The sequence below is a fragment of the Drosophila elegans genome, unplaced genomic scaffold (assembly GCF_018152505.1).
Source record: "Drosophila elegans isolate 14027-0461.03 unplaced genomic scaffold, ASM1815250v1 contig_149, whole genome shotgun sequence".
Taxonomy (NCBI): Eukaryota; Metazoa; Arthropoda; class Insecta; order Diptera; family Drosophilidae; genus Drosophila; species Drosophila elegans.
This window is the reverse complement of record NW_024545513.1, coordinates 14,095,688-14,121,761: the sequence shown is the minus strand read 5'-3', so window position 1 is coordinate 14,121,761 and position 26,074 is coordinate 14,095,688. Positions and strand designations below refer to the sequence as shown.

Genomic DNA, 26,074 nt, shown 5'->3' with positions numbered 1-26,074 from the left:
TTGTTGTAACTTTGCCAAAATAAGACCCAAAGTCAAAAGAGTTGCTATTTTGAAGAGCTAGCAACCTATACCATCCGTCCCCGATCGATTTAAAACAATAAATTTTGTTTTGACACAATAACAGAATTTAGAAAGACATTTTTTAAAAAAATTATTTTTGTCCAAGTTTCTGGATTTTTTGTAAGGGGGTACATCATCATTTTTTGCAGAAATTTGAAAATCTGAAAAAATTTTAACTGTGAATGCCATTCGATTGGAAATTTTGTTACGAATTCAACGGTGTATGACATTCCACATTTTGACCATTATTTCCCAGGGTTTTGACACAAAAACCAAGTTTTTAATGTGTTTTTTGTGATTTTTGGCGATTTTTCAAACAAAATTATTTCTGAAGAGTCTTTTTGTTGTAACTTTGCCAAAATAAGACCCAAAGTCAAAAGAGTTGCTATTTTGAAGAGCTAGCAACCTATACCATCCGTCCCCGATCGATTTAAAACAATAAATTTTGTTTTGACACAATAACAGAATTTAGAAAGACATTTTTTAAAAAAATTATTTTTGTCCAAGTTTCTGGATTTTTTGTAAGGGGGTACATCATAATTTTTTGCAGAAATTTGAAAATCTAAAAAATTTTTAACTGTGAATGCCATTCGATTGGAAATTTTGTTACGAATTCAACGGTGTATGACATTCCACATTTTGACCATTATTTCCCAGGGTTTTGACACAAAAACCAAGTTTTTAATGTGTTTTTTGTGATTTTTGGCGATTTTTCAAACAAAATTATTTCTGAAGAGTCTTTTTGTTGTAACTTTGCCAAAATAAGACCCAAAGTCAAAAGAGTTGCTATTTTGAAGAGCTAGCAACCTATACCATCCGTCCCCGATCGATTTAAAACAATAAATTTTGTTTTGACACAATAACAGAATTTAGAAAGACATTTTTTAAAAAAATTATTTTTGTCCAAGTTTCTGGATTTTTTGTAAGGGGGTACATCATCATTTTTTGCAGAAATTTGAAAATCTGAAAAAATTTTAACTGTGAATGCCATTCGATTGGAAATTTTGTTACGAATTCAACGGTGTATGACATTCCACATTTTGACCATTATTTCCCAGGGTTTTGACACAAAAACCAAGTTTTTAATGTGTTTTTTGTGATTTTTGGCGATTTTTCAAACAAAATTATTTCTGAAGAGTCTTTTTGTTGTAACTTTGCCAAAATAAGACCCAAAGTCAAAAGAGTTGCTATTTTGAAGAGCTAGCAACCTATACCATCCGTCCCCGATCGATTTAAAACAATAAATTTTGTTTTGACACAATAACAGAATTTAGAAAGACATTTTTAAAAAAAATTATTTTTGTCCAAGTTTCTGGATTTTTTGTAAGGGGGTACATCATCATTTTTTGCAGAAATTTGAAAATCTGAAAAAATTTTAACTGTGAATGCCATTCGATTGGAAATTTTGTTACGAATTCAACGGTGTATGACATTCCACATTTTGACCATTATTTCCCAGGGTTTTGACACAAAAACCAAGTTTTTAATGTGTTTTTTGTGATTTTTGGCGATTTTTCAAACAAAATTATTTCTGAAGAGTCTTTTTGTTGTAACTTTGCCAAAATAAGACCCAAAGTCAAAAGAGTTGCTATTTTGAAGAGCTAGCAACCTATACCATCCGTCCCCGATCGATTTAAAACAATAAATTTTGTTTTGACACAATAACAGAATTTAGAAAGACATTTTTTAAAAAAATTATTTTTGTCCAAGTTTCTGGATTTTTTGTAAGGGGGTACATCATCATTTTTTGCAGAAATTTGAAAATCTAAAAAATTTTTAACTGTGAATGCCATTCGATTGGAAATTTTGTTACGAATTCAACGGTGTATGACATTCCACATTTTGACCATTATTTCCCAGGGTTTTGACACAAAAACCAAGTTTTTAATGTGTTTTTTGTGATTTTTGGCGATTTTTCAAACAAAATTATTTCTGAAGAGTCTTTTTGTTGTAACTTTGCCAAAATAAGACCCAAAGTCAAAAGAGTTGCTATTTTGAAGAGCTAGCAACCTATACCATCCGTCCCCGATCGATTTAAAACAATAAATTTTGTTTTGACACAATAACAGAATTTAGAAAGACATTTTTTAAAAAAATTATTTTTGTCCAAGTTTCTGGATTTTTTGTAAGGGGGTACACCATCATTTTTTGCAGAAATTTGAAAATCTGAAAAAATTTTAACTGTGAATGCCATTCGATTGGAAATTTTGTTACGAATTCAACGGTGTATGACATTCCACATTTTGACCATTATTTCCCAGGGTTTTGACACAAAAACCAAGTTTTTAATGTGTTTTTTGTGATTTTTGGCGATTTTTCAAACAAAATTATTTCTGAAGAGTCTTTTTGTTGTAACTTTGCCAAAATAAGACCCAAAGTCAAAAGAGTTGCTATTTTGAAGAGCTAGCAACCTATACCATCCGTCCCCGATCGATTTAAAACAATAAATTTTGTTTTGACACAATAACAGAATTTAGAAAGACATTCTTTAAAAAAATTATTTTTGTCCAAGTTTCTGGATTTTTTGTAAGGGGGTACATCATCATTTTTTGCAGAAATTTGAAAATCTGAAAAAATTTTAACTGTGAATGCCATTCGATTGGAAATTTTGTTACGAATTCAACGGTGTATGACATTCCACATTTTGACCATTATTTCCCAGGGTTTTGACACAAAAACCAAGTTTTTAATGTGTTTTTTGTGATTTTTGGCGATTTTTCAAACAAAATTATTTCTGAAGAGTCTTTTTGTTGTAACTTTGCCAAAATAAGACCCAAAGTCAAAAGAGTTGCTATTTTGAAGAGCTAGCAACCTATACCATCCGTCCCCGATCGATTTAAAACAATAAATTTTGTTTTGACACAATAACAGAATTTAGAAAGACATTTTTTAAAAAAATTATTTTTGTCCAAGTTTCTGGATTTTTTGTAAGGGGGTACATCATCATTTTTTGCAGAAATTTGAAAATCTAAAAAATTTTTAACTGTGAATGCCATTCGATTGGAAATTTTGTTACGAATTCAACGGTGTATGACATTCCACATTTGGCCATTATTTCCCAGGGTTTTGACACAAAAACCAAGTTTTTAATGTGTTTTTTGTGATTTTTGGCGATTTTTCAAACAAAATTATTTCTGAAGAGTCTTTTTGTTGTAACTTTGCCAAAATAAGACCCAAAGTCAAAAGAGTTGCTATTTTGAAGAGCTAGCAACCTATACCATCCGTCCCCGATCGATTTAAAACAATAAATTTTGTTTTGACACAATAACAGAATTTAGAAAGACATTTTTTAAAAAAATTATTTTTGTCCAAGTTTCTGGATTTTTTGTAAGGGGGTACATCATCATTTTTTGCAGAAATTTGAAAATCTGAAAAAATTTTAACTGTGCATGCCATTCGATTTGAAATTTTGTTACGAATTCAACGGTGTATGACATTGCACATTTTGACCATTATTTCCCAGGTTTTGACACAAAAACCAAGTTTTTAATGTGTTAATGTCGTAAGGCATTTCGGAGTGTAATGCTCCAGTGGGCGGTCTCCCGCGAGGTCTTTCAATCCAGAGATCTGGCCATTTTCACTGCCAATATTTGCTTATGTTTGTTTACATTGCATATTGTCAGTTTGGTGTTGTGGTGCCAATCGACCTGGTTTCGATGTTTAACCGATAGCTGAGGCCTGAAGGGACACGTTATCCCAACCATCGGCACATCGCTAATGGCCGACGATGAGCCGGGCCTTTTGGTGAGATTTGAAATCATGAAGTTAGAATTGCCATCTAAATTGTTGATTTATATGCGTAGATGTTAGTTTTGTACGTTTAAAAAATTCCTTTATTATACAGAATGTTGTACTGTGTGTGTCATAATTTATTTATTTACTTTAAATCGGGACACCCTTCTTTAATAATAAAAATAAAACTCAGTCCGATTTTTTTTTCCATTTTCTGTTTATTATGCTCAATTTTTGGTTTTATACTTTTGTTTACGCATGTGATTATATATTCTTTTATTTATTCATTTTGTTTTCGGTTTTGGGTTTAGTTCGCCTTTACAAATAATCATTGTTATGATCGTTCTTATATAATTTCTATGCAATTAGCCCGTTTTTATAAATATTCAATATATTCATTAAATTTGTTATGCAATTTCACATTCCATATAAATAATGTACACCAAAAAAAAAAAAACAATTCATTAAATATTAGTTGTTGTATGCATTTGTTTCGGTTTCCGTTTCATCTCTTTGGTTTTCTGAAGCATTTTCTTTAAGTTTTTTGGTAATTTAGTTTTGGTTTTTAATGGGCGTGGGCGTGGGCGTGGCCCGTGCCAAGCAGCGGAAATGCGGCCAAAAAGTCGTTCAATTTGCAAACATCAAGCAAATGCTCCGTTGTCGTTACGTTGTTACATAATAAATCGTACTCGTAGTTAATAATAGTTCTCTTAGTGACTGAATGCTGAATGCTGGTTGCTTGTGGATTGCGTTTTGGGCCAAATAGCGAGTATTTTACACATACATATACACACAAAGAAATGCATTTCTCCCTCTCTGTCTGTCTCTATTTCTGTTCCTGTTGCCGTCTCTTTCCGTTCGAGTCTGGTCTACAGTTATAACTCTATAATGCGATCCTAGATGCACATGCGTTGCTGCAATTGCAAGATTGACTGTTTCTAGTTCGCCTTCTTCTAAATCCCTCTACCTTATATGGCTTATAATGGGGTCCTCTAACTCTATCTCTTTCTTTCTTTCCGCGCCGGCCCGCCCTTACCTCTCTTTCTTTTTCCCTTCTGTTATCCTTTTCTAATCTCTCTCTCTATATCTATCAACTTGTTTAACGAGTAGTAGCACAATTTTTGGACGAAGATGGTTGAAATCGAAGCGTCTAAGTGAGTGTTAGTGTGAGTGTGAGTGTGAGTGTGAGTGTGAGTGTGAGTGTGAGTGTCGGTGTGGGTGTGTCTGCTAAACTAAATCCTCTATGGGGGGGGCATATGTAGGTGTGTAAAGCGCTCCTCAATTTACACGATTACGATCTGGCTATATCCGTTAAATAACTATCAAAATTCTCGGCTATGGGTGCGAGTAGAAAACGAAACGCTGCAGTTACAATATCCAATCCCATATCCATTTTCATTTCCATTTCCTATCTGGCCTAAGCTTATCATTCTCCCGCCCACTGTATTTGTTGTTATATAAATATATCGGGGTGGTGCTATATATCGTGTGTGGAGATTATATATATATATATATATACTATATCAAAAGAGCTGCCTGCCTCCTGTCTGGACTCGAATCTCGTTTGGGACGTCTTTTGCTGCGCTGTGCTCGTGTGTTTTGGTTTTTTGGTTTTTACAATAAGTATGGGTAAGCAAATAGTATATATGGGGGGACGTAACTAGCTGCAGTATTCTCTGACTAATGTCGCCGTTCAACTAAGCTAAGGACGTTTTCGCAAAAAGGTCATTGTGTTCATATATATATGTATATATACTTGTATAAGTATGTACGAGTATGTCCTGGCCGATGGCCCGATCTCACACGCATTATTAACTATTATTACTAAGCTTTGCAAAAAGGCGTGCCATGTGTGTTAGTTTTCGCGTCCTCTTATTTGTCGTAGTAGCTGCTCTTAACTCGCCTCCGATCGAACTTTGTCTAGTTTACTCACAAAAAAAAAAAATTCAATACACTCGTGTGTAATATATGTTAAGTATATATATATATATAGGTACACACGCATATACATACATATAATTACTCCTCCTCTCTCTATCTTTCTCTATATGTATAGGTATATATATATACTAAATATCGTAATATCCTTGTAAGGTTTTTATAGTTAACAATAATCGCCATTTATTATCCTCCCGCAGGCTTAAATATATATGGGATTTTCCTGACCAGTAAGCAGGCGGAACATGGAAGTGGGCATCGTCTTCATGAGTATCTGGAATGGTTAAAGGGTAATGGAATTACTATATACGTGTCACTCTTCATCCCATCATTCCCATATCCCCCCATACCTCTCCCACGGATGTGGCCAGCAAGTTAACGATCTTCTCGTGGGGCACAGCCACCACGCTCTGGTTGTTTATCTCGATGATGCGATGGCCCACACGAACACCACCCCGCTCCGCAATCCCGCCACGCAGCAGGCTGCAGATCTGCAAGACGAGATTAACTTAATTAGTGGAATGGTTCTATCTAACAGTTCAGCAAATAATTGCTCAGTGTTTTAAACTTTTAAATTTATAACTACCACCTAACACCCTTTAACAAAGTTTGCTTAAAATACATATGTGAATACATATATTCCGAACTAATATTTGCATTGAGAATTTCGTAGTTCTGATCAGTATTCACATCCAATGAGAGATTAAACAGGCTTTAGAGTCCTTCAATAAAAAAAAAATAAATTAGAATTTACAAATTTGAATTTTTGTTGACAGTTTTAAGTTTTAAGCTTTCATAGTAGGGCATGCCCTTAGCACTATGCACAACAAAATCTTTATAGCATTTATAGCCTTAACAACTTAGAAATAACTTACAAAAAGTTGCAAAAAAATTATATAAAATGTATATGCCGAAATAATGATTATTTCTATGGATTAAAAAGCATTCCCCTTATTCCAAAGCTGGTTGACAACTCTGAACTGTGTGATATGCATTTGTTCAGAGTTGACAAGCCTTCCTAAAAACACCTGCTTGTGAATGTTGCAACTACCCAACTCACCACTCCGTTCTGGACGCTGAATCCGAGCTGGTACTTGGTCTCCGGCCTCTTGATCTTCACCTCGACGACGGGGGCGCACGGCACCACCGTGAACTTGACCACGGTCTGGTTCTTGGTGTTCTTGATGTACGTCTGGCAGGTGGATAGGGGCAGGCCGACGAGACTCAGGCCGTTGATGGCGATCAGCTGGTCGCCGATGTTGAGCTGGCCGCACCGGGCAGCCGCCCCGGAACTCATTAGATTGGCAATCACCACGGTGGGCAGCATCGAACCCCAGCCGCTCTCCACGATGACCACGCCCAGGATCTCGCCCTTGGCCTTCGGCACCACCACCTCCTTCTGCAGTTCCTTCTTGGCGAAGATCTCCAGTTCGTCGCCGAAGATCTCCTGGCTGTTGAGCACCTCCTGGTAGTCCATCTCCTTGACGAACCGATGGTCCTCGATGCCGTTCGCCTTGAGGAACTCCATGTAGGCCACCTGGAAGGCCTGGCCAATCGATTGGGCAATGAACTGGGCCTCGTCGCTTTCGAACACGTGACAGATCATCTTGGGCGTGCGATTCGGCTTGGGGGCATCATCGATGTCCTGGGGCACGAAGCGACGGCGGGCCATGAGGACAACCAGATCGCCGATGTCCGCAATGTAGGAGATGGTGCGCAGGGCATGGTCCATCATGATCTCCTTGAGGTCCGTGTTCAGGACCATGATCTTCTCCGTCGAAATGAACAAATCCACCTCGGTGCTGGGCTGCACATCGCCATCGGGTGCCTGTAAATGATTTACTTCGGTTATTCACTGATTAACAATCCTTATCGGGTATTCTGGGTTGTGTGGAACTGGGATTCGGTGGTTGACTCAAAGGGGTACAAGCATTCCTTTTGGGTAACACAAGTATTACAGCGGGCCAAATATCTTCGATCCAATTTAACTCAAGGCAAATCAGGCAAACCAGAGGTGGGCATTTGATTGGGTGGGGTGGTTGGTTTGGGGTTCGGGGTTTAGTGGGTATAGCTAGTGTTTACATTACTTACCAGCGCCTGTTATGCGAATTTTTTGTTTGATTTTGTTTTATTTGCATGGCGATACGTGGTTTAGTTAGCGTGGTTGGTCATCGCGGATGCGGAGCATTTGATGTGGAGGAGGTGATGCATGAAAATATAACATTAAACAGTTAATGAATTGTTTTTTTTTTGGCTCTTCAGTTTGGTCTTTCAATCAGCTTAGCTTAAGGTTGCTCACTGGTTAGTCGCAAGTGGTGGTGAGGGGAATAGGGAAAGGGAAAGGGAGGTGTTAAATCAAAAGTCGGAGGTCAGAGCGATGGAGCAGGAGTCAAAAATAGCTGCAAATTTTGTTCATCAGTGCAAGGGGAGGCGGTGAAAGCAGTTCAAGGGGTTGTCACAGATGCTTGGTTTAATCAAAAAATAAAACAATCCTATAATATTTTTAGTCTTTGTTTTTAAATTAAATATTTGGCAGATTGCATATATAGAAAAGTTCCACAACAAGTAACGCATAAATCACCAAGTTAAGAAGAGATGAAATATAAGCTTTTTCAAATGTTTAGGTTTGAAATAGTTATAGTACCATTACTTGTAAAAACAATACAAAAATTTGATTCATAGAGTTTTTTTTAAGTTGTTTAATGTAAATGTCTTTAAATCTTAAAGTCAAAAGCTTACAAGATTTCACTTAACTAATCAACAATAGGGAAATGCAAATGGATAGAATGTGAACTGTGACAACCTCTGATCTGGTTTTCCAGCAGGACTCTCGTATTTCTACGCACTACAAACACAGAACGGATCTTGGCACAAGTAAAAACGCAAGCTGATCGAAGCAATCGATCGAGTGGGGCGAGCATTACCGTATGTTTTTCAGGAGGCGCCTGAAGGAACCTTACCTTGATCCTGGAAACGGCCTCCTCCGCCTGCATCATGCGCGTGGACTTCGTGGGCTGACCCTCGCAGACCAGCTGCGTGGAGCCCAAGTACTTGGCCCTGAACAGTACGCCCTCGATGAGCACTGCGCCGCCTGCAGTTGATGAAGTTGGTATATAGATGGAGATGGAGGTGGAGAAGATGGAGAACGGAGAACCCGGTTAGAAGATCGGTTGCAACAAAGTCTGGGATCACAGAGTACATGTGGAGTATAGGTTGGTTAGTGTACGTGCATGTGTGGGTCAGCAATCCATCAAACCATTTTAGCTCAGCCCCAAAAGAAACATCAAAAAAATAGCTTGTTATTTGTACCCCCATGTAAGAATCTTTATATAAATAAACTAAAAGAGTCCGCAGGAGTAATCATTTTGGTTACCCACTTAACCACTTATTGGGTCAATTAATTCCTAAGCAACCTTTTAATATTTTAGTTCAATTGTATTGAAATGGACTAATTTGTAAAAATATAATTTATAATAAAAACACATTATCCAGTTTTGAAATATTTAAAAAAAGAAGACTAAAGGATTGGTGGCTATGATCGGGATTATTTTTAAGCACATATAGAGTAACAGAGCTTTTATAAAAAGAAACCCAATTTAACTCCCATTAGATTTTCCCTTGTTTGGTGTTACCTTGTTAGTGTTGGATCTTAGGTACTAGTACATAATGGAATTTTATCTTACAAAGTATTGTACACACACACAGACACAGTAAAATGAAGAGTAGAGTTTGGTTTTGATTTGGTTGAACGAACGAACGACGCATGCAAAAAATACGCAAATAAATATGCGAAAGAATACGGAGAAATGATAGGTAAAAGAATACATATACGATTAATACGGATTGATTATCTGGTTCGAGAATTGCATATAAGGATTAAAATCAATTTACATATTACGCTGCCAACTTTGAATTTTGAATTTGCTCTGCTACGCTATCGAAATTTTAGCGTTTCGTTGCGACAATTGCGACACAACGACAACATCAATGCATATACCGACAACATGGCAGGCCACAAGAGTATACAATTATGATATATATAATATATAATATAATATATAATATAGAATATCTATATATATTTATATGCAAATATATGGTTATACGGTTATACGGTTATAGGAACAATCGAATCGAACGAAGGATAAACCCAACGCATTTACCTTCTTTGCTCTTACTCTTTTTCACTTTTTTCTCGCCGCTGTTGCTGTTGCTGCCGCTGATGCTGTTGTTGCTGTTGCCCACGTTGTTGTTGTTGTTGTTGTTGTTGTTGTTGCTGTTGGCATTGGCATTGCTGCTGGCCACCACGGTTCCATTGCCTCCAGTCCCAGCACCAGTTCCAGCTCCAGTTCCCGATCCTGATCCCGAACCCGATCCCGATCCTGGCAAGGTGATGCCTCCGTTGAGAGCTCCCGACTCCGGTTCGGCCATCTTGATGCCAGCTACCGCGGCATTCACTCCGCCCACGGATCTCTCGGATCCGCCGCCATTGCCGGGACTGCCCATTGCGGGCGTGCCACTGGCCACCACCGCTGACGAAGTGGCCGCCACGGCCGAGGCCACCACATCCACCACGGTGCCGTTCAGTGGGCCAGTGCCACACAGATCCACGCCAGCACCCGGCTGTTTGCTCGGCGATTTCTCGCTGTGCTCCGACGAGCTGCGCGACATGCTGCGCTGCACCATGCCGCCAACCACCAGGTCCAGCAGCTTGCCGCCGGACTGACCCTTGGGCGGAATCGGTGGCGGCAGCTCCGGCGTGGAGCTGAGCAGGGCATTGTAGCCGTTGCGCGTCTTGGTGCTCGCCATTTGCTGCTTGGGCGAGATCTTGGAGAGCAGCGATCGCGGCTTGCGGTCCCAGCTCTTGTTCTCATCGTAGTAGCCCTGGTCGTCCAGCCGCTGGTGGCCCAGCAGGCGGTCCGTCTCCAGATCGGTGTCCACGTCCTCCTCGTCGGCACTGTGGTTCTTCGAGTGGTTATCCGAACCGGACTCCAGCAGATCCTTGCCAGCGCCGCCAACGCCGCCGCCGCCGCTGCGGGACAGCCAAACGGGTGAACTCAAGCCCGGCGACGGCGAACGCTGCGATGCGGCCGCCGTCACGAGATTGGTCCGTTCGGGAATGGGCGGTGGCACGCCCCCCGTTGCCGCAGCTACTGCCAGTGCTGCCGGCGCTGCGGTGCTTGCCGCTTCCCGTTCCGTTTCCGTTGCCGCATCCATTTCCGGTGACCGTCGAGGTGGGGGAACTGCGCTGCAGCGTGGAACTGATGGCCGCCGCCAATGTAGTGTGCTTGCTGCTCGGCTGTAGCAGATCCACGTCGTTGTTGCCGCCATTGCCATTGCCATTGCCATTGGCATTGCTGCTGCTGCCAGTGTTGTTGGGCTTGCGGTGCGGCGCCGGTGCGGGCGGCGGTGGCGTCATCTGCACCGTGTCCGGACGGTGGAAAACACCTGCAAAAAGAACACATCGGTTAGAGTCCATTGGGGCAAGCAGAATTATTTTTTTAAATTAATTAGTGACTAAAATTTGTTTTAAAATATATTATATATAGTAAATTTTATATATTATATTTGTTTTACAATTGCCATCAAAGTATACCAGCAAAATGTATGTTTGGTGTTCAATTTTCACATTATGTTCTATTTTCTTTGGTGTAGTTTTTTGTATAACTTATTCTTACCCCTACTTATGTACTTACCAATCGAGTAGAGCGAATCCAACTCCGGATCAATGTTCTTGAACACTTTGCTGTGGTTGCTGGGACTCTGGTCCAGGGTCAATGTCTTCGGCTGAGATGGCGTCTGATTAGCCTGCACCTTTGCCACCGCCGATTGCCCGTTGCTGGGACTGGGCGTGGCCATCAGGTGGTGGCCCACCACGGCCATGCCCCCATTACTGTCCGTGGTGGAGGTGGTGGCGGTCAGGTTGTGCATGCTGTTCAGGCTGTTGTTTGTTGAGATGCGTTTCATGTCCATCAGCATGGAGATGCCGCCGCTGCCGCCGATACTGGCGCTTCCGCTTAGGCTGGTGGTGCATTGACCTTGACCGCTGGACACACCACCACCACCGCCACCATTACCACCCAGCAGGGCCTGCTGCAGGTTCTTGTTCTTGTTGTTGTTGTTCTCGGTGTCGCTAGTGTGACCCGAGGAGAGGCCATCCTCCAGGACCGGCATGGCCGAGGCATAGTATTTGGCGTAGTTCGAGCAGGAGGTCGACACGCCGCCGTTCATCTCACCCGACAGACCTGCGACACAAATCGAGGTAATTAGTAAACAAAACTTATTCCACAAATATCCTAATTTAATAAAATATATATTCAAATATTCGTAACTTGTTTGTTCATTGTCCGCTTCTGATTGTTTAATAACAAATACTGTTATGTGGGCTCAGTGTTTATATTAAACGAACTGACCCATAAATAAATCATGTCATATCGCCACAATTAAATAAAAAAAAAATAAAAAATATATGTGCGTCTTTATTTTGTACTCCTATAAGTCCAAAATGCTTATCATTTATTAAACCTTTAACTAAACATGTTAATCAAACTGATTTAAGTGCATGATACTTTCTAATTCCTAGATATCAAAATGTAATTTATTTTTTAAATAAAAAAAAACAATTATTGGAATTGTTTTAAATATTTAAAAATGTAATTTAAATTTACACCATGTTAAAACCTTTTTAAAATGCGTTTAGATTGTATAGAAACAATTCAAATCTGTTATGATCCGCTTTAACTCAAATATTTGAATATAAAATCATGCAATTTAACAAGCATTTTATTAAATATTATTATATAATATTAAATTTAAATAATAAATTCAATAGTCAGATTATTTTGTTTTTTTTTTATACCATTTAGGTTATGGTATTCCTTATTCAACTGTATACAAATTAAATAAATAAATGTAATTCAGTCACGTACTGTCGAGATCGCCACAGTTGGAGTCGTAGTCGGTGGTCTCCGGCGAGTAGCGGTAGTTGTGGCCGCCGCCCGGGCCCACGCCCACTCCCATGACCCCGCCGCCTACGCCGCCGCCATGCCCACTGCCCGTGCTCAGCAGCTGGTTGTGATTGAGCCCGTCCTGGTCGCCGTCCCGCTCGTTGCTGCTCCGGCTGGTGGAGTCCAGGAAGAAGTCAAAGTCCCGCATCAGCGGACTGCCGCTGTAGTGCCGCCGTGCCACGCCTCCGCCCGCGCCCACGGTCACGCCCAGCGGCTGGGCGGCAAGCCGAGGCTGCGACTGCTGGCCATAGCCCCCGTAAACGTGGCGCTCGGGGGCGTGGCCGGAGATAGGAGGCGCCTGCTGGCGGTAGTTCTGTTCGCGATCCTGATCCAACGGCTCGTCCTCATCCTCGGCCTCGTCGTTCTCCTCGTCGGCATCGTCGTCGCCCTCCTCGTCGTCCTCGGCCTCCTCATCCTCAACCAAGTCCTCGTCGTCGCGCTCAAAGTTGCTGTGGAACTCGTACTGGATATCCTGCAGGACAACAAATATTCCGTTGATATTAAACCAGTTTTGAATAATGCTTTTAGCTTTTAAAAAATACACTGTTTTCCTCAAGAAATGTACATTAATGAAAGTCAGAAAAACATTTGCTTAATAAAATGAAAATAAGTACTTAATATGCAAATAGTCAAAGACTTTTATTATCCCTCTGTTTACTTACAATGCTGTCCACATCGCTGCCGTTTTCCATGATGGGCTGTTCGTCGGTGGAGGGGCACTTGAAGAACTCCTCCAGCACTTTGCGCGTCTCTGAGAATTCGTAAAGGTAATCGAAGGTCGACGATTTCGTGTGCAGACTCAGTGGGCCTAGTGCGGTGCTCGCTGCTGTTGCATTTCCTACTCCTGATCCTGATCCTGATCCGATTCCGATGCCGTTGGCAGTGCTGCCCGCTGCAACTACTGCTGCTGCTGCTGATGCTGCTGATCCTTCTGTCGGTGGTGCTAGTGCCGCGAACGCAGCTGTAGGGGCTTGGGGGGGCGTGGCCGACCGGCTGACTACCTCGCCGGCGGCTCCGATGGCCAGACCCAGTGCCTCCGGAGTGGTCAGGTCGGATATGGTGCCAATCTCGGACACATCGTTACTGGTGTCCTCCGCATTGTTGTCGCTGCTCAGCGGTTGTTTGTTGGTGTTTGAGTTGTTGTTACTGTGGTTGCTCATCAGACTGGCAAAGTGTTGCTGCTGCTGCTGCTGCTGTTGCTGATGTTGTTGTTGTTGCTGCTGCTGCTGCTGCTGAAGGTGCTGCTGCTGTTGCTGATGTTGTTGTTGCTGCTGCTGCAGGGGAGGGGAGCTGCTACGAGGCTCACGATTAGGCGGCGAAATGATGCGCTGAAATTGAAAGTGACAGTTAAGTAAGGAATAATCAGTAATATTACTTATATGAAGATAGGTAATATAAGCTGCGTTTTTTTTTATTATAAAGAAACAAACAAAACAAAACAATGAGCTTAGAATGCTAGTAACGTCTATGTATACAACAAACTTAAGCTGCTTCGGGTTTTTGACTCTGAAATTGTAAATCAGAGTAGACTTATACAAAATGTTAAATGTTAAATGCTTCTTAGGGTTACATTTTCAATATCAAGATAAGCTTTAAGTTTGTAACCTGCCGATTAATCCTTACAGAGTCTGGTGTCACATAAATAGTTAGGTAATTCTCACAAACGAAAATTATGAGAACTATATTGTCAATTTCGTGTTGTAGACTATAAATTTAACTAGAAAAATGCCTCCGCTTAAGAGTTTTTAGTTGGAAAGCGTCATATTGAGCTAGATGTTTTCAAAACTGCGTTTTAACTGATTTGGGCAGATTCTATCAGTTTTACAGCAAAGTCTTTGCTTAGCAGAACACTTTAATTGATTCTGTTTGATTTAAATAGCTATTTTAATGAAATAGCTTCATGTTACTTGCACCCCTCAGAATGCTATTTCATTAATTAATGCAAAATCAATTAGGAATTCAAGGAAACACCCACCTGTGGAAAGCCCGGACGAACGGGATAGTTCTGCATGGTCTGCAGTGGGTTGGGATTGGAATTGGAATTGGGATTGGGATTGGGATTGGAGCTGGGATTAGAGTTGGCGTTGGAGGTGTGTGGTATCAGGGAGCTGAGGATGCTGTGGGAGTTGTGGGGGTGGGTCTGGGCAAGGGCGGCGAGTGCTGCACGAGCGGCCGTCTTTTGCAGCGAGGTGGCCGTGGAGCTCAGCGGTGGAACGGTGGCCATGGGAACCTGCTGTTGCAATTGCTGCTGCAGTTGTTGCTGTTGTGGTGTAGCTGCCACTTCTGCCGTTGCTGGTGGTTCGTTTTCGTCCGCTCCTGCTGTTCCTGTTGTTGTTGCTGCTGCTGCTGCTGCTGCCGTCAAGGCCCCAAAATTGTTGGTGGTTACTCCAATGCGCCTGGGCGAACCTTCGTACTCTGTGGATGGAATTGATTTTAATTCGATTTCAAGGGGATAAAGTTATTTTGATAAGAGAAGAATAATTGCAAAATATGTTGTCCACCTTAGGAGGCTTTTTTTGAATTATATTTTGCAAAAAAATAAAACATTCGATTCCATTAAAAATTTGGTTGGCACAGAATTTCGCAATTTTTTTAACAGAATGTAGTTAAAGCAGAAAATGTACAATGTAATACGCATATCAACATTAAAATGGCATTAAAATCAAAAGTTATATATATTACAGGATATTATTGTCGAATTTAACAAAATTGTCATTACATTTCTTAGAGAAGTAAATAAAATTTCTAACTATTTCATATAACTATTTTCGGATTTGGTTTAAGTAGCTGAAAATTTAATTTAAACCATATTTAACTTAAATAAAATGCATTTAAATCAAATAGGATCTATTTTAAAATAAATATTTTGAACATTAATTTAGATTTTTAACATTTAAATCGTGTACTTTAATATGCATTGAGTTTAATATTATTATTTAAAATAAAATTGTTTTGTTACTAAGTGCATAGTTTACCAATGATGCCATGGCGCGACTCCACGGCCAGCGTGTAGTTGCGCTCGAGCTTCCAGGCGTCCAACTTGTGCTCCCTGTAGACGTTGACCTCCAGGTTCTGCCCTGGGTTCAGATTCTGCATCTGCATCTGAAGCTGGGCCTTATCCTTGTCCACCGGCTTGCCTGGCTTGCCGCCCTCCTCCGCCAACGTTTCGGTCGTAACGCGCAGATCTGGATGAGATGGGATGAATGGAGAGAGAGAGAGAGAGCTCAGATGAGGACCAGTGGCCATGTCAAGGGTCTCAGTTGAGGATTTGGGGGTACGAACTATGAGCTGCTTGGCATGCCAATTAATTGCAATCAATTAAATTCCACTTTGGCGCGCTTCCTGCGCTTTGTTCGTTCCCCCCAAAAACCCGTTTTATACATGTTTGCAGTACACTTCATTACGCATGATTTGCAATTCAATTACCCTGCCCATGTCTATCTGTCCGGCATTCAGCCAGTCGGAAATTGGTTTCACAAAACGCTCCAGCCACTGAAGTGGGCGCCCTTGAAGCCACAAATTGCTGCAGGCACGTGCAACCACAGAGGTTGCTGCTCGGACAGAGGCAACACTTCAAATGGACTCGGAATCAGACTCAGACTCGGACTCTGGGCTTTGGGCTTTGGGCTTTGGGATTTGGGTTTGGGCTTTGGGGTGTGGCGTTTACCCGGAAAAGGTTTGTGTACTCTGCAAACCAAATGCAGTTCAGCCAAGGATGCTGCCACACTCTCGCACATTTGCGAAATGTTTGCTCTTTTAAGCCATGCCAAAGAAATAACATATAAAGGCTGTTGTGTCTACCTTACATTTATCTTGGACTTGTATACCCTATATTTTATTCAACATTGTAGATGTAGCTTGACAAAATAAATAAATGAAATCCTTTGAAACTTGAATCTTAACTGTGCAAATTGTCAATGAAAAAAGAGTCACAGCTCTGTAAATGAATTCCGCTTGTTTCTAAAAGAGCTATATGATACAGTGGTCCGATTTTAATAAATTAACCCCGGAATAATAAATAATATTAAAATCACTCTATCTCAAAGAAGGTTTTAATAAATTGAAAACTGTAAAGCAATAAAGCTTGATCTCTAGAGGATTTTGTCGATTTTAATTTGCCAGCCAGTGTTATTATGATTTATAATTATTATTACTAACGCAAGTCACAATTAGTTTGATAACTTCGTTTTATAATCTTAAAGACTTATCTAACATCTCTTAAAAAAAAAAAATTGTACAAGATTGCCTGGGACACTTTAAACAGATTTTTTTTCTTAAAATTCGATTTGGCTATATTATTTGACTTTTTTTGTTGAATTGTGCCTTAACTTACGCTGCCAGCTCTCGTTGGGATCTGCGTTTCCATTGACCAGGCGGTGATCCCGCTCCATGTCCCGCTCGCGGTCCCGTTCCTCACCGTAAACATGTCGCTTTCGCTGCTGCTGACCCGCCAAATGGCTGAGGTGGTTGTCCCTGGCCGCTTGCACCTCCTGCAGTTGCAGCTGCTGCTGCTGTTCCAGCAACAGGTGCTCTCGTTCCCGCTCCCGCTCTCGCTCCCTTTCTCTATCCCTTTCCCTTTCCCGCTCCTCGCGCAGCCTCAGTTTGCGCTGCTCCCGCGGCTCCCAATCGCCAGGATGCTGATCCAGCGAGGATTTGCTGCCATAAAGGTAGTGACTGGCCAAAGGAGTCAACCCATCGGCACAGGGATTGCTTCTGGGCGCTGCAATCTGCTGCTGTTGATGCTGCTGTTGCTGCTGCTGCTGTTGCTGCTGCTGCTGGGGAAAGCTGCGATTCACCGGACTTCGTCCCACCCGCAAGATGTGTTGCTGTTGCTGCTGCTGCTGTTGCTGCTGTTGCGATCGCTGACTGATACCGTACACCTGTTCCCGCTGCTGGTGGTAAGCTCGTCTGGCTGAGGCATGCAGATGTTGTTGCTGCTGCTGCTGCTGCTGCTGCTGTTGTGTATGCTGCTGTGCTTGTTGCTGCTGATGCTGATGTTGCTGTTGCTGCTGTGTCTGCTGATGTTGCTGCTGTTGCTGTTGTTGCTCCTCTGCGTATTCCGTGGGCGAATGGAGCAGCAAGCTGGCTCTTGTGGGCGGCGCCTCCCAATAGTTTTCCTTGATAAATGGATTCTGACTGCCATTGCCGTTGTGCAACTGTTGCTGCTGTTGCTGCTGCTGCTGCTGCCTGTTGCTGGCGGGCAACGCACCACTACGTTTGCGTGGCATTTCCACGTAGCAACCGGGGCCACGCCTACTATCGCCCACCGTGTGGTAGTAAAAGGAGGCGGGACAGTCGGGCTCCTCGCCGGCCGCTCCGCTCCTGCTTCGCTCCACAGCTGCCTCGCCCGAGGTGTCCAGCTCCAGTTGCTCCAGTTGCTGTTGCTGATGTTGCAGATGCAGGTGCTGTTCCTGCTGCTGCTGCTGGTGGTGCTGGTGGTGGTGCGGCGGTGTGGGCGGTGTGAGCGGTGCGCACAGGAAAGGATTTGTGGAGATGCGCGGCGTCACCGAGGACAGCGATTCGGAGGAGTGCGATGAAGCCGAATGCGGCGGTGGCGATTGTGTTATGATGTTCACGCTCTTATAATAGCTGGGCGTGCTCGTGGGCGGCGGCGTGGCCGTGGCCTTGGGCGGCGGCGGACTAACGCTGACCAACGGCTCCCCAGCAACTGCTGCCGATGTGGGACTGCTGCTGCTGCTGCTGTTGCTATTGCTGTTGCTGTTGCTGTTCGTATTCACGTCCGCCAGGAGTGCATGTTGCTGCTGTGTCGCTTGATGATGTTGCTGCTGCGGCGGCTGCTGCTGCTGCTGTTGCTTGGGTCGGCACTTGGGGAAAAGCAAACTGATCTGATCGTTAAGCGGCGGCGAAGGCGACAGCAGAGCTTGCGACAGAATTAGCGGGGGTTGCTGTTGCTGCTGCTGCTGCTGTTGCTGCTGGTAGCTGATGTTGCTGCTGTCGCAGTCTATCTCAAGGCTGCCGTTCAGAGCGTAGAAGCCGCGTTGCTGGTTGACCGCTGCTGCTGCTGCTGCGTGTGGTTGCAGTCGCTGGTAGGGCAGTTGCTGATGCGACTGCTGCTGCTGCTGCTGATGCGACTGATCCTGCTGCTGTTGCTGCTGCTGGTGGTGATTGTGGTGGTGGTGATGGTGATTACTGCTACTAGTTGTTTGTCCAGCAGTCAGTGTTGTCAATGTTGTGCTGACCATTATTGTTGCCAATAAACTGAAAGTGAGAGAAATGGAGTGATTAGCAAAACGTATAAAAAGCATTGTTTAAAAAAGGTACTAGTTTTTAAGTCTGGGACAAAAAAAAAAATCGAAGGAACGAAAAAAAGGTAAAAGATGCAAACAAGTTCAGAGCATTTTTTAATTTACTTTTTTTTTTAGATAAATAATACGTTTTTTTAGTTCACAGTATCAGTTTTATCTTAGTTGGGAAACATTAACATTATAAATATTAATTAATAATTATTACACATCGCGAAAGTCTTCCAATCACTCTGATTTATGGTAGAGGCCTACTATTAGGCAATTTTTGTTAAAAAAAAAAATAAATATATATATTTTAGTACCCAAATACCCAGCTCATCTTTTTTAGACACATATATGATTACCTAAATTAAATATTACCCACATATTTGATTACCTATTGAGAAGGTAAAAAGTAGCAGGTCTTGTTACCTAGGTACGTACCTAGGTTTGGGTATCTAGGTACTCCCCAACACGGTTAATAAGCTACTTGAATTAAAAGGAGCCAGCCTTCCATCTGTGATCCTTTGGCCACGCGTTTCACGTCCCGCTGGCAGTTGTTTTAATAAATGCAGGCGCTGTGTCAACCTTTGTCATGTCCGAGCGGCAACGGGGCGTGACAGTAACGAGTTCTGCCGCCTCCGCAGTCGCCGCTCGGTCGTCTGGGTCACGTTTCATGGGGCAATATGGCTGGGCCAAACAAATGGCAGCCATAAGATAGGCAAATATTTAATTGTCCACCCTGCGTGCCCACTCGCCAAAAACGAAATGTGAAACACTCGTGCAGCAGCAGCCAATCAATGTCATTGAGCGATTGCCGTCGTTTGGTTTGTTGAATTTAACTTTTAAATGCTCGCCAGCGATGGCCGTGCGTTTAAGTTGGATTCAATTTGCATTCGCTACGAGCTTTTTGCCATGTGGCATGCAAATTAGCCGCCCTAGTGGCTTTTTCGTGTGTGGCAAGCATGGCAAACTTGGGAAAGTCGTTGGGAAACAGAACCAGTAATATGTACAGAGACTCTGAATTTAGTTTGGGTTTTTATTTTTATTTTTTTTTTAGCTGGGTAATATGCAAATTTGCAATGACGTGGATACCAGAGTAGAAAAAAAATCCATTGAATAAGAAATTTTAATCGGCTTCGATTTGCGTATGCTTTAGTCGCCCAAGAGTCTGAAAGTATGAGTCACAAACTGCAACATTTCTTTTTACGAGAAACATGTGTTTCATAATTTTCGAATATATATAGCTAACGATATGTAGTTTGCTTGCAAACAAATGAGTTATATAATCTATAAGCCAATTATTGTAAACTTAGCTCACATTCATTGTAGTTAGAGAAATTCATAGAAACATCACAAAATTGGGTTGTCTGTATGTATTTTCCCTCTTAACCAGCCTATCCCGAAAAGGTATTTCTTAAACCGCTTAAAGCTGCAGCACACACAAATCCCCATTTGGGCCCACCATTTTCGCATTCCATCCCACAATCCACCCGAAAAACCCACCCACATGTTATGCTAATGCGTGCGGTGTGCAGTGTGCGTTTGTGTTTGTGCCTGGGGCCTAAAATATTTTCCCAACAATCAAACTAAAAATTTCGAAAAGGATTAACAACAACAGCAGCAGAAGCCAAAAGCGAGACGAGAAAATAGTCAGGGAAGCGTAACAAATGCACCGAAAGAAAAAAATATTTTAATTATTAGAAATGCTTTCAGTGATGTTAAATATGTATACAAGTTTATTTCAAAATTACAAAATTTTGAATTTGACTTTATAAATTTCAAATGAAATAGTTAACTCTTAAATTGTTTTTTTTGCTGTAAATTTAAAAAAGACAACCTCTTAGTAAACATGCTTAAATCACTGAAAACATTACTGCAACTTGAAAATATTTGTATTTTTAAATAAATAAAATGCTTTGTACTTTAATTGAAGAAATAATAACTCAGTGTTGTTATTTAGCTGGATATTGTATTGTTTTATAGAAATAACTGGTGTTTTGAAATGATAATTAGAGGTGTCTAAACATATGCAATGAAAACTAGGAACGTCGTATTTTAAAGCCCAAAGAAATTTCTGTATATTTATATATTTTGTTCTCTGTATGAAAATCACACACATGTACACATGTACAAGTGGTGATAACCGAAGCGAGCAGCGAGATATGTTAGCCGACTCCGGCTTGAGCTGTTGTTGCTGTGCGTCTCGCATCGCTTTGTGCACTCGCATGGAAAATATGTTTTCGTTCCTGGAATACCACAAAACTGAGCTGGCAAAAGGGCAAGGAGCCATTTCATGTGCCAGGGGGGTGAGGACTTCGTGCTTTACGCATTAAGACGGTGAAGGGGCAGGGCAAGGAAAGGGTAAGGGGCTGCAGGTCTGGTCCTTCAGAGCCGAAATCTACACAGCAGCTAACAAGGTATAACAGCAGCAACGACAGCCAGAGTCGCATCCGTATCCGGATGAGGAGCCAGCACCAGGATCAGGACCAGAGCAACATTTTCTTTAAGGCTCCACACGACACGCACACGGATAGATGGCCAAACATTTCCATGTTGGTTCAAGATAGTCCCTTGTCAGAGGAACAAGGGACAATAAAACCCAGATTCAAAATGGCTCAATTTTAGCCAACTATAAAAATGTTGCAAGGAATACTTTATTTAACCTTAGAGTCTAACCATTTTTTTGTTGTGCCATTTCACATAAGATTTAAAATAGTTAATTGCAATTATACATTATTTTTATTATATAAAACAATACTTTATATTTCACCGAAAGTTGATCAGTGGGTCAGAGCTGACTAACTCTAGCAATAATTTCAGAAGGAATTAAGATATTAAAGTCTAGCATAAGCAGTGATTTCACTGCAAGAAGCCAGATAGGGTTTCATCTATGTATGTCGCATTTGATTTAAAACAGCGTTCGAATAATGTATAAAAATATATTATAAATTGAGTTAACCATATAATATTCATATATGTATAAAATGACAAGTTTCTTGTATGCGTGTGCTCTCCATCCGGCTTCAGAAAATGTTAAGTGCGAGCAATAAAAATTTCATAAACTCTTCAGCCATGTATGCTCCACATGCACATCCTCACACCCTCGACAGGACTACCTTTCTCGTCCTAGACCTGGCAGTTGCATAATTAAGTTACCAGGACGAGGACGAGGACGTGGAGCTGTTGTGGGCGCGTCCTTGGAGTTTTATTAACTTAATGTCTGCTTAAACGATGCGTCGCTTGTCGCTCTTTAAATATTTAAAATTAATTCCAGCCCGTTTCCGTGCCGTGCCCAATGAATCAAAATCAAAATCAATTGCCAGGGTCCACAGTTTGCCACTGATGTTGGCGTGCTGGTGCAGTGGGGTGCTGGCTGTTGCTGGCTGGTCTCTGGAATGGAATGGTGGTGATGGGTGGGTGGTGGATGGTGGATGGTGTGGTGCAAAAGCTGGTCTAATGCGGTCCTGGGGCTGATACCGTCATTACGGCCACATTGCGGCAGGACATCGGCAAACGACCAGCCAACGACGTGGCCAACGGGTTAGATGCAATTACCTGTGCCTATGATGATGGCATTAATTATGCAAAACAACTAACACTGCATGAGGTAGTGTATGGCTAGGGGGGAGGTAGTTAAGAAGAAGGTGCAGGTGTAGGTGGACGAACTGCCCCAGCACGCAAGCCGACGAGCACAGGTGGCGGACTTGGGCCGACTTCCTGGCCATTGCATGCGCCACCGACGACTGGGCTGGGTTGTAAATGAAACATGCAATTTATTTTAACCCAAATCGTTGTCTGTTTTTTGCCCCGTTATGCAATTACTTGGCATACCCATTGGGGCGATAAGTACAGCTTTGTCTGGCGATTGAGTGCACACGAATCCCCGCTTCTACACTTTTTTGTAGCACACTTCTCGGGGCGTCCGAAAAGAGTTTAGTTAATATTTTGCAGATTTGCGCCTAAGTTGCGCAATTAAGCCAGTCTTTTGGCTTTTGCAGTGAGCACTGCTCAAGGATTAATTCAATAATGGCCAGGAGAACTGTGCGCTGTCCATTAGGCATTCGTGTGGGGGAATTGTCGCTAAGCGGATTTAAGTGCAGTCTATGAAATTGCTGCAATTTGGGCTAAAAACCATTTTCGCTAAGAAAAACCCGTGCACTGACAACAAACCAAAAAAAAAAAAAAAAAAAAAATACAAAAGGGGGTTGGCAAGAACGAAGCGTCATGTAAAACGCCGCATGACAAAAGCACACAGCGATAAAAGAAATGGCGGGGAGAACTAAAAAACGAAAGCGAAAAGTGTAATGAAAAGTGAAAGTGACTAAGATGTTTTTCCGAGCTGTTGATGACGCGGGCGAGTAGTAATGTTGACGAAAGCACCAACGACAGCAACACAAATAATGGTGGAAGCGTTTGCCAAATGAAAATGGCAGCACGCAAAAATGGCGAAAACTGAATTTTGGAGCGGGAGAGGCGGAAAACAGGACAACGGGAGAGCGAAGAAAACGGTGACAAAGATGGCGAACGAAGGAAAAACAAAAATGACGAACAGCACGCGATAGCAAACGAGGAAAAACGAGGAGGTTGACACCAAAAGTTGTCTCCTGGGAAGGAAAATGGAAAAGCGGATCTGAAATCTTAAGAGACTCTAGTACAAAATACATAAATATAAAAGACAGATTTCCAATGAGGATAGTCATAGGTATTTTTAAATGTTTTCTACATTTGATTGCTACCTTTACAACAAAACAAGCCTACAATTCCTGTCATATATCACTATCGTTTTCAATTTTTGCGTTTTATAAAGGATAAGCTCTTGATATTCAAGCACCAATGGCAATATTTTATTTTTTTAACCAGAGAAAAACAAATAATGTTCGAACATTTTAAGGCATTAATAACTTTACTTATAGTGCAGGTTAAGTTGTTGAACTTGGCTTAATCAAAATATACAGATCTTCATATAAAAGCGCCAATGAAATTAATTTAGTTTAACCAATTACATTTTAATGCTATATTAAGGAAGGCATTTCGAGGGCCCAGAACTTTTCAAGCCACCCACCCAAATAAACACACTCTCAAATCAAATTTGTTGCAAGGCTCGTAACACTCGAGGGTTGAGTGACTGGCTGATAGGTTTTCAACTAACTGACTGACTGACTGACTCATGCCTGGCAAGGTGGATATATAGAATATGTACTACGTCGACTGTAGTATACACACATGTGGGTTGGACACGGTGGATGTTTTCGAGGGAGGGGGGTGTGTTGAATGGGTGTCATTGTCGCCGGTGGCAAATGTGCTGCTTACGGGCCTAAGGGTCCATTAATAAAATGAGTTGGGCATAAATTTCCACTGGCAGCGGTATCCTAAACTCCTGAATTGAAGGCGAGCAGTGGGAGGTGGTGGCCTGGATCGATTGAAAAGTGAATACTCCATGCAGCCCCACACGACAATGCCAACACCTTTAAGCGGCTTAGGCAGACCCAGACCCAGACCCAGACCCGATTCATACGATTTCTTCTTCTCACATTACAAAAGCCCTCTTCATTAGTTAAGCCCCCTTATTCTGCACTGTCCTCGTAAACGGATCGTAAAATTTAGCTCTCGTCTTAATGCTAATATTATTTTGCCAATTTTTGCCTGTGCATGGATGTGTATGTGCCTCTGTTTGACTGACGATAAAGTGTTTTGGCCATCACCTGAACTGCACAGTCATTTGGCTTTGCCGCATTCAGAGCTGCTTTTCTTGGTACTGCCAATTCCGGTCCGGCTCTTTCAGATATCTCGGTGCGTGCTGAGCTGGTTTTATGGCACAAGTTTTCAGTGGCTCAGTGCATATTTAAAATTGGATACATTCAACCTGGCCGAATCGTCTCCCCGGAACGCGACCCATCCCCAAAATGCCTCATCTCCAAAGACCCCCCCCAAAATTTCCCCCTTTCGAGCCAGCATAATGCCGCTTTGAGCTTGCAGTATTTAAACTGATAGCGATGAAAGTTTTAGCACAATGTGCGAGAATGGAACTGCACTCGAAGAAAATGAAGAAAGTCGCAATTAAATCGGGGTTATTCTTTAAAATTTTGGAGGCCTTTAGTTTGGATCGATTTTCAATTAATCTCTTGTGACTGGCCATAACTTCATTAACGCACTGAGCAAGCTAGAAAAATTGCCACATTTCATATTGGACAACTTAAAAAAATTATATATATAATTCACTTTACAAAACACTTATCATAACAACAACCAATTTTAGGGATTATTTAATTATAAGCAGACTATTATACTATATACCACTACTATAAATAATTATTTATTCAATTTTAGATCTAAAATCAGCAAGAATGGCGAACTAAAACTGTTAAAGTAAGGCATAAGTCTTAAAGCAGTGCCATTAATCTACATGTAATAATATGCTTATCCATCCAAAGTTTTTTAGAGCAGTTCTAAGAAAACACAATCATGATGGCCAAAATGACTCGATTTAAATTCTTGTTGTCAACTGCTTTGTTTTTGCTTTCAGAAATTACAAACATTATATTTAAATGTTTACATTTTTGGTAAAAACAAGAACGTAAATGGCTCGCTTTCATGCCTGATATACAAACGGAGTATTGTCACCACATTTACAGATTAAAATTGAATATTGCACACTTTTAAAGTGATTTAAATATGTTAATTTGTTATCGATTTGTACATTCATATACACACATACTTGTATTTGTACAATTTTTATTTATCGTATTAACTTTATAACTTATTTTTAACCACAACGTGTATTGACATATGAACGATGGCGGCAATAAAATGTTAATGTGTTGTTTGTATTGCTTTGAAGTCATAGCTTAATATTTTTTTTTCTCTGTTGGAAGGGGTGGCATTTTTGGGTGGGTTAGATGGGTTTTGCAGTGGGCGGTGGTTGTGCTTTCACTGTCAGTCCATTATCAGTGGTGCTGCAGCTGCAGCTGTAGCTAAAATAGAACTCAGCTTCAGCTGAAGCACATGCAATCCATAAACTTCTCCAGTCGGGGGTTCGGACTAATGTGTTTTTAAGGTGCCACCCCCCCTTCCCTCCTCCATTGACACACA

General features: G+C 41.6%; 1 protein-coding gene across 1 annotated transcript in view; it reads right to left on the bottom strand.

Moving 5' to 3' along the window:
* Positions 1–4,024: 4,024 nt before the first annotated feature.
* The window catches only part of LOC108140872, a 94,230-nt gene continuing 72,180 nt past the window's right edge, over positions 4,025–26,074 (bottom strand). The window contains 13 exon segments of the mRNA XM_017263902.2: positions 4,025–6,004; positions 6,081–6,221; positions 6,791–7,558; positions 7,822–7,827; positions 8,691–8,821; positions 9,909–10,878; positions 10,880–11,178; positions 11,427–11,975; positions 12,660–13,209; positions 13,400–14,065; positions 14,713–15,152; positions 15,713–15,922; positions 17,071–18,956. Of these exon segments, the coding sequence (XP_017119391.2) occupies positions 5,933–6,004; positions 6,081–6,221; positions 6,791–7,558; positions 7,822–7,827; positions 8,691–8,821; positions 9,909–10,878; positions 10,880–11,178; positions 11,427–11,975; positions 12,660–13,209; positions 13,400–14,065; positions 14,713–15,152; positions 15,713–15,922; positions 17,071–18,940 (6,672 nt within the window). The 5' untranslated portion in view covers positions 18,941–18,956 and the 3' untranslated portion in view covers positions 4,025–5,932.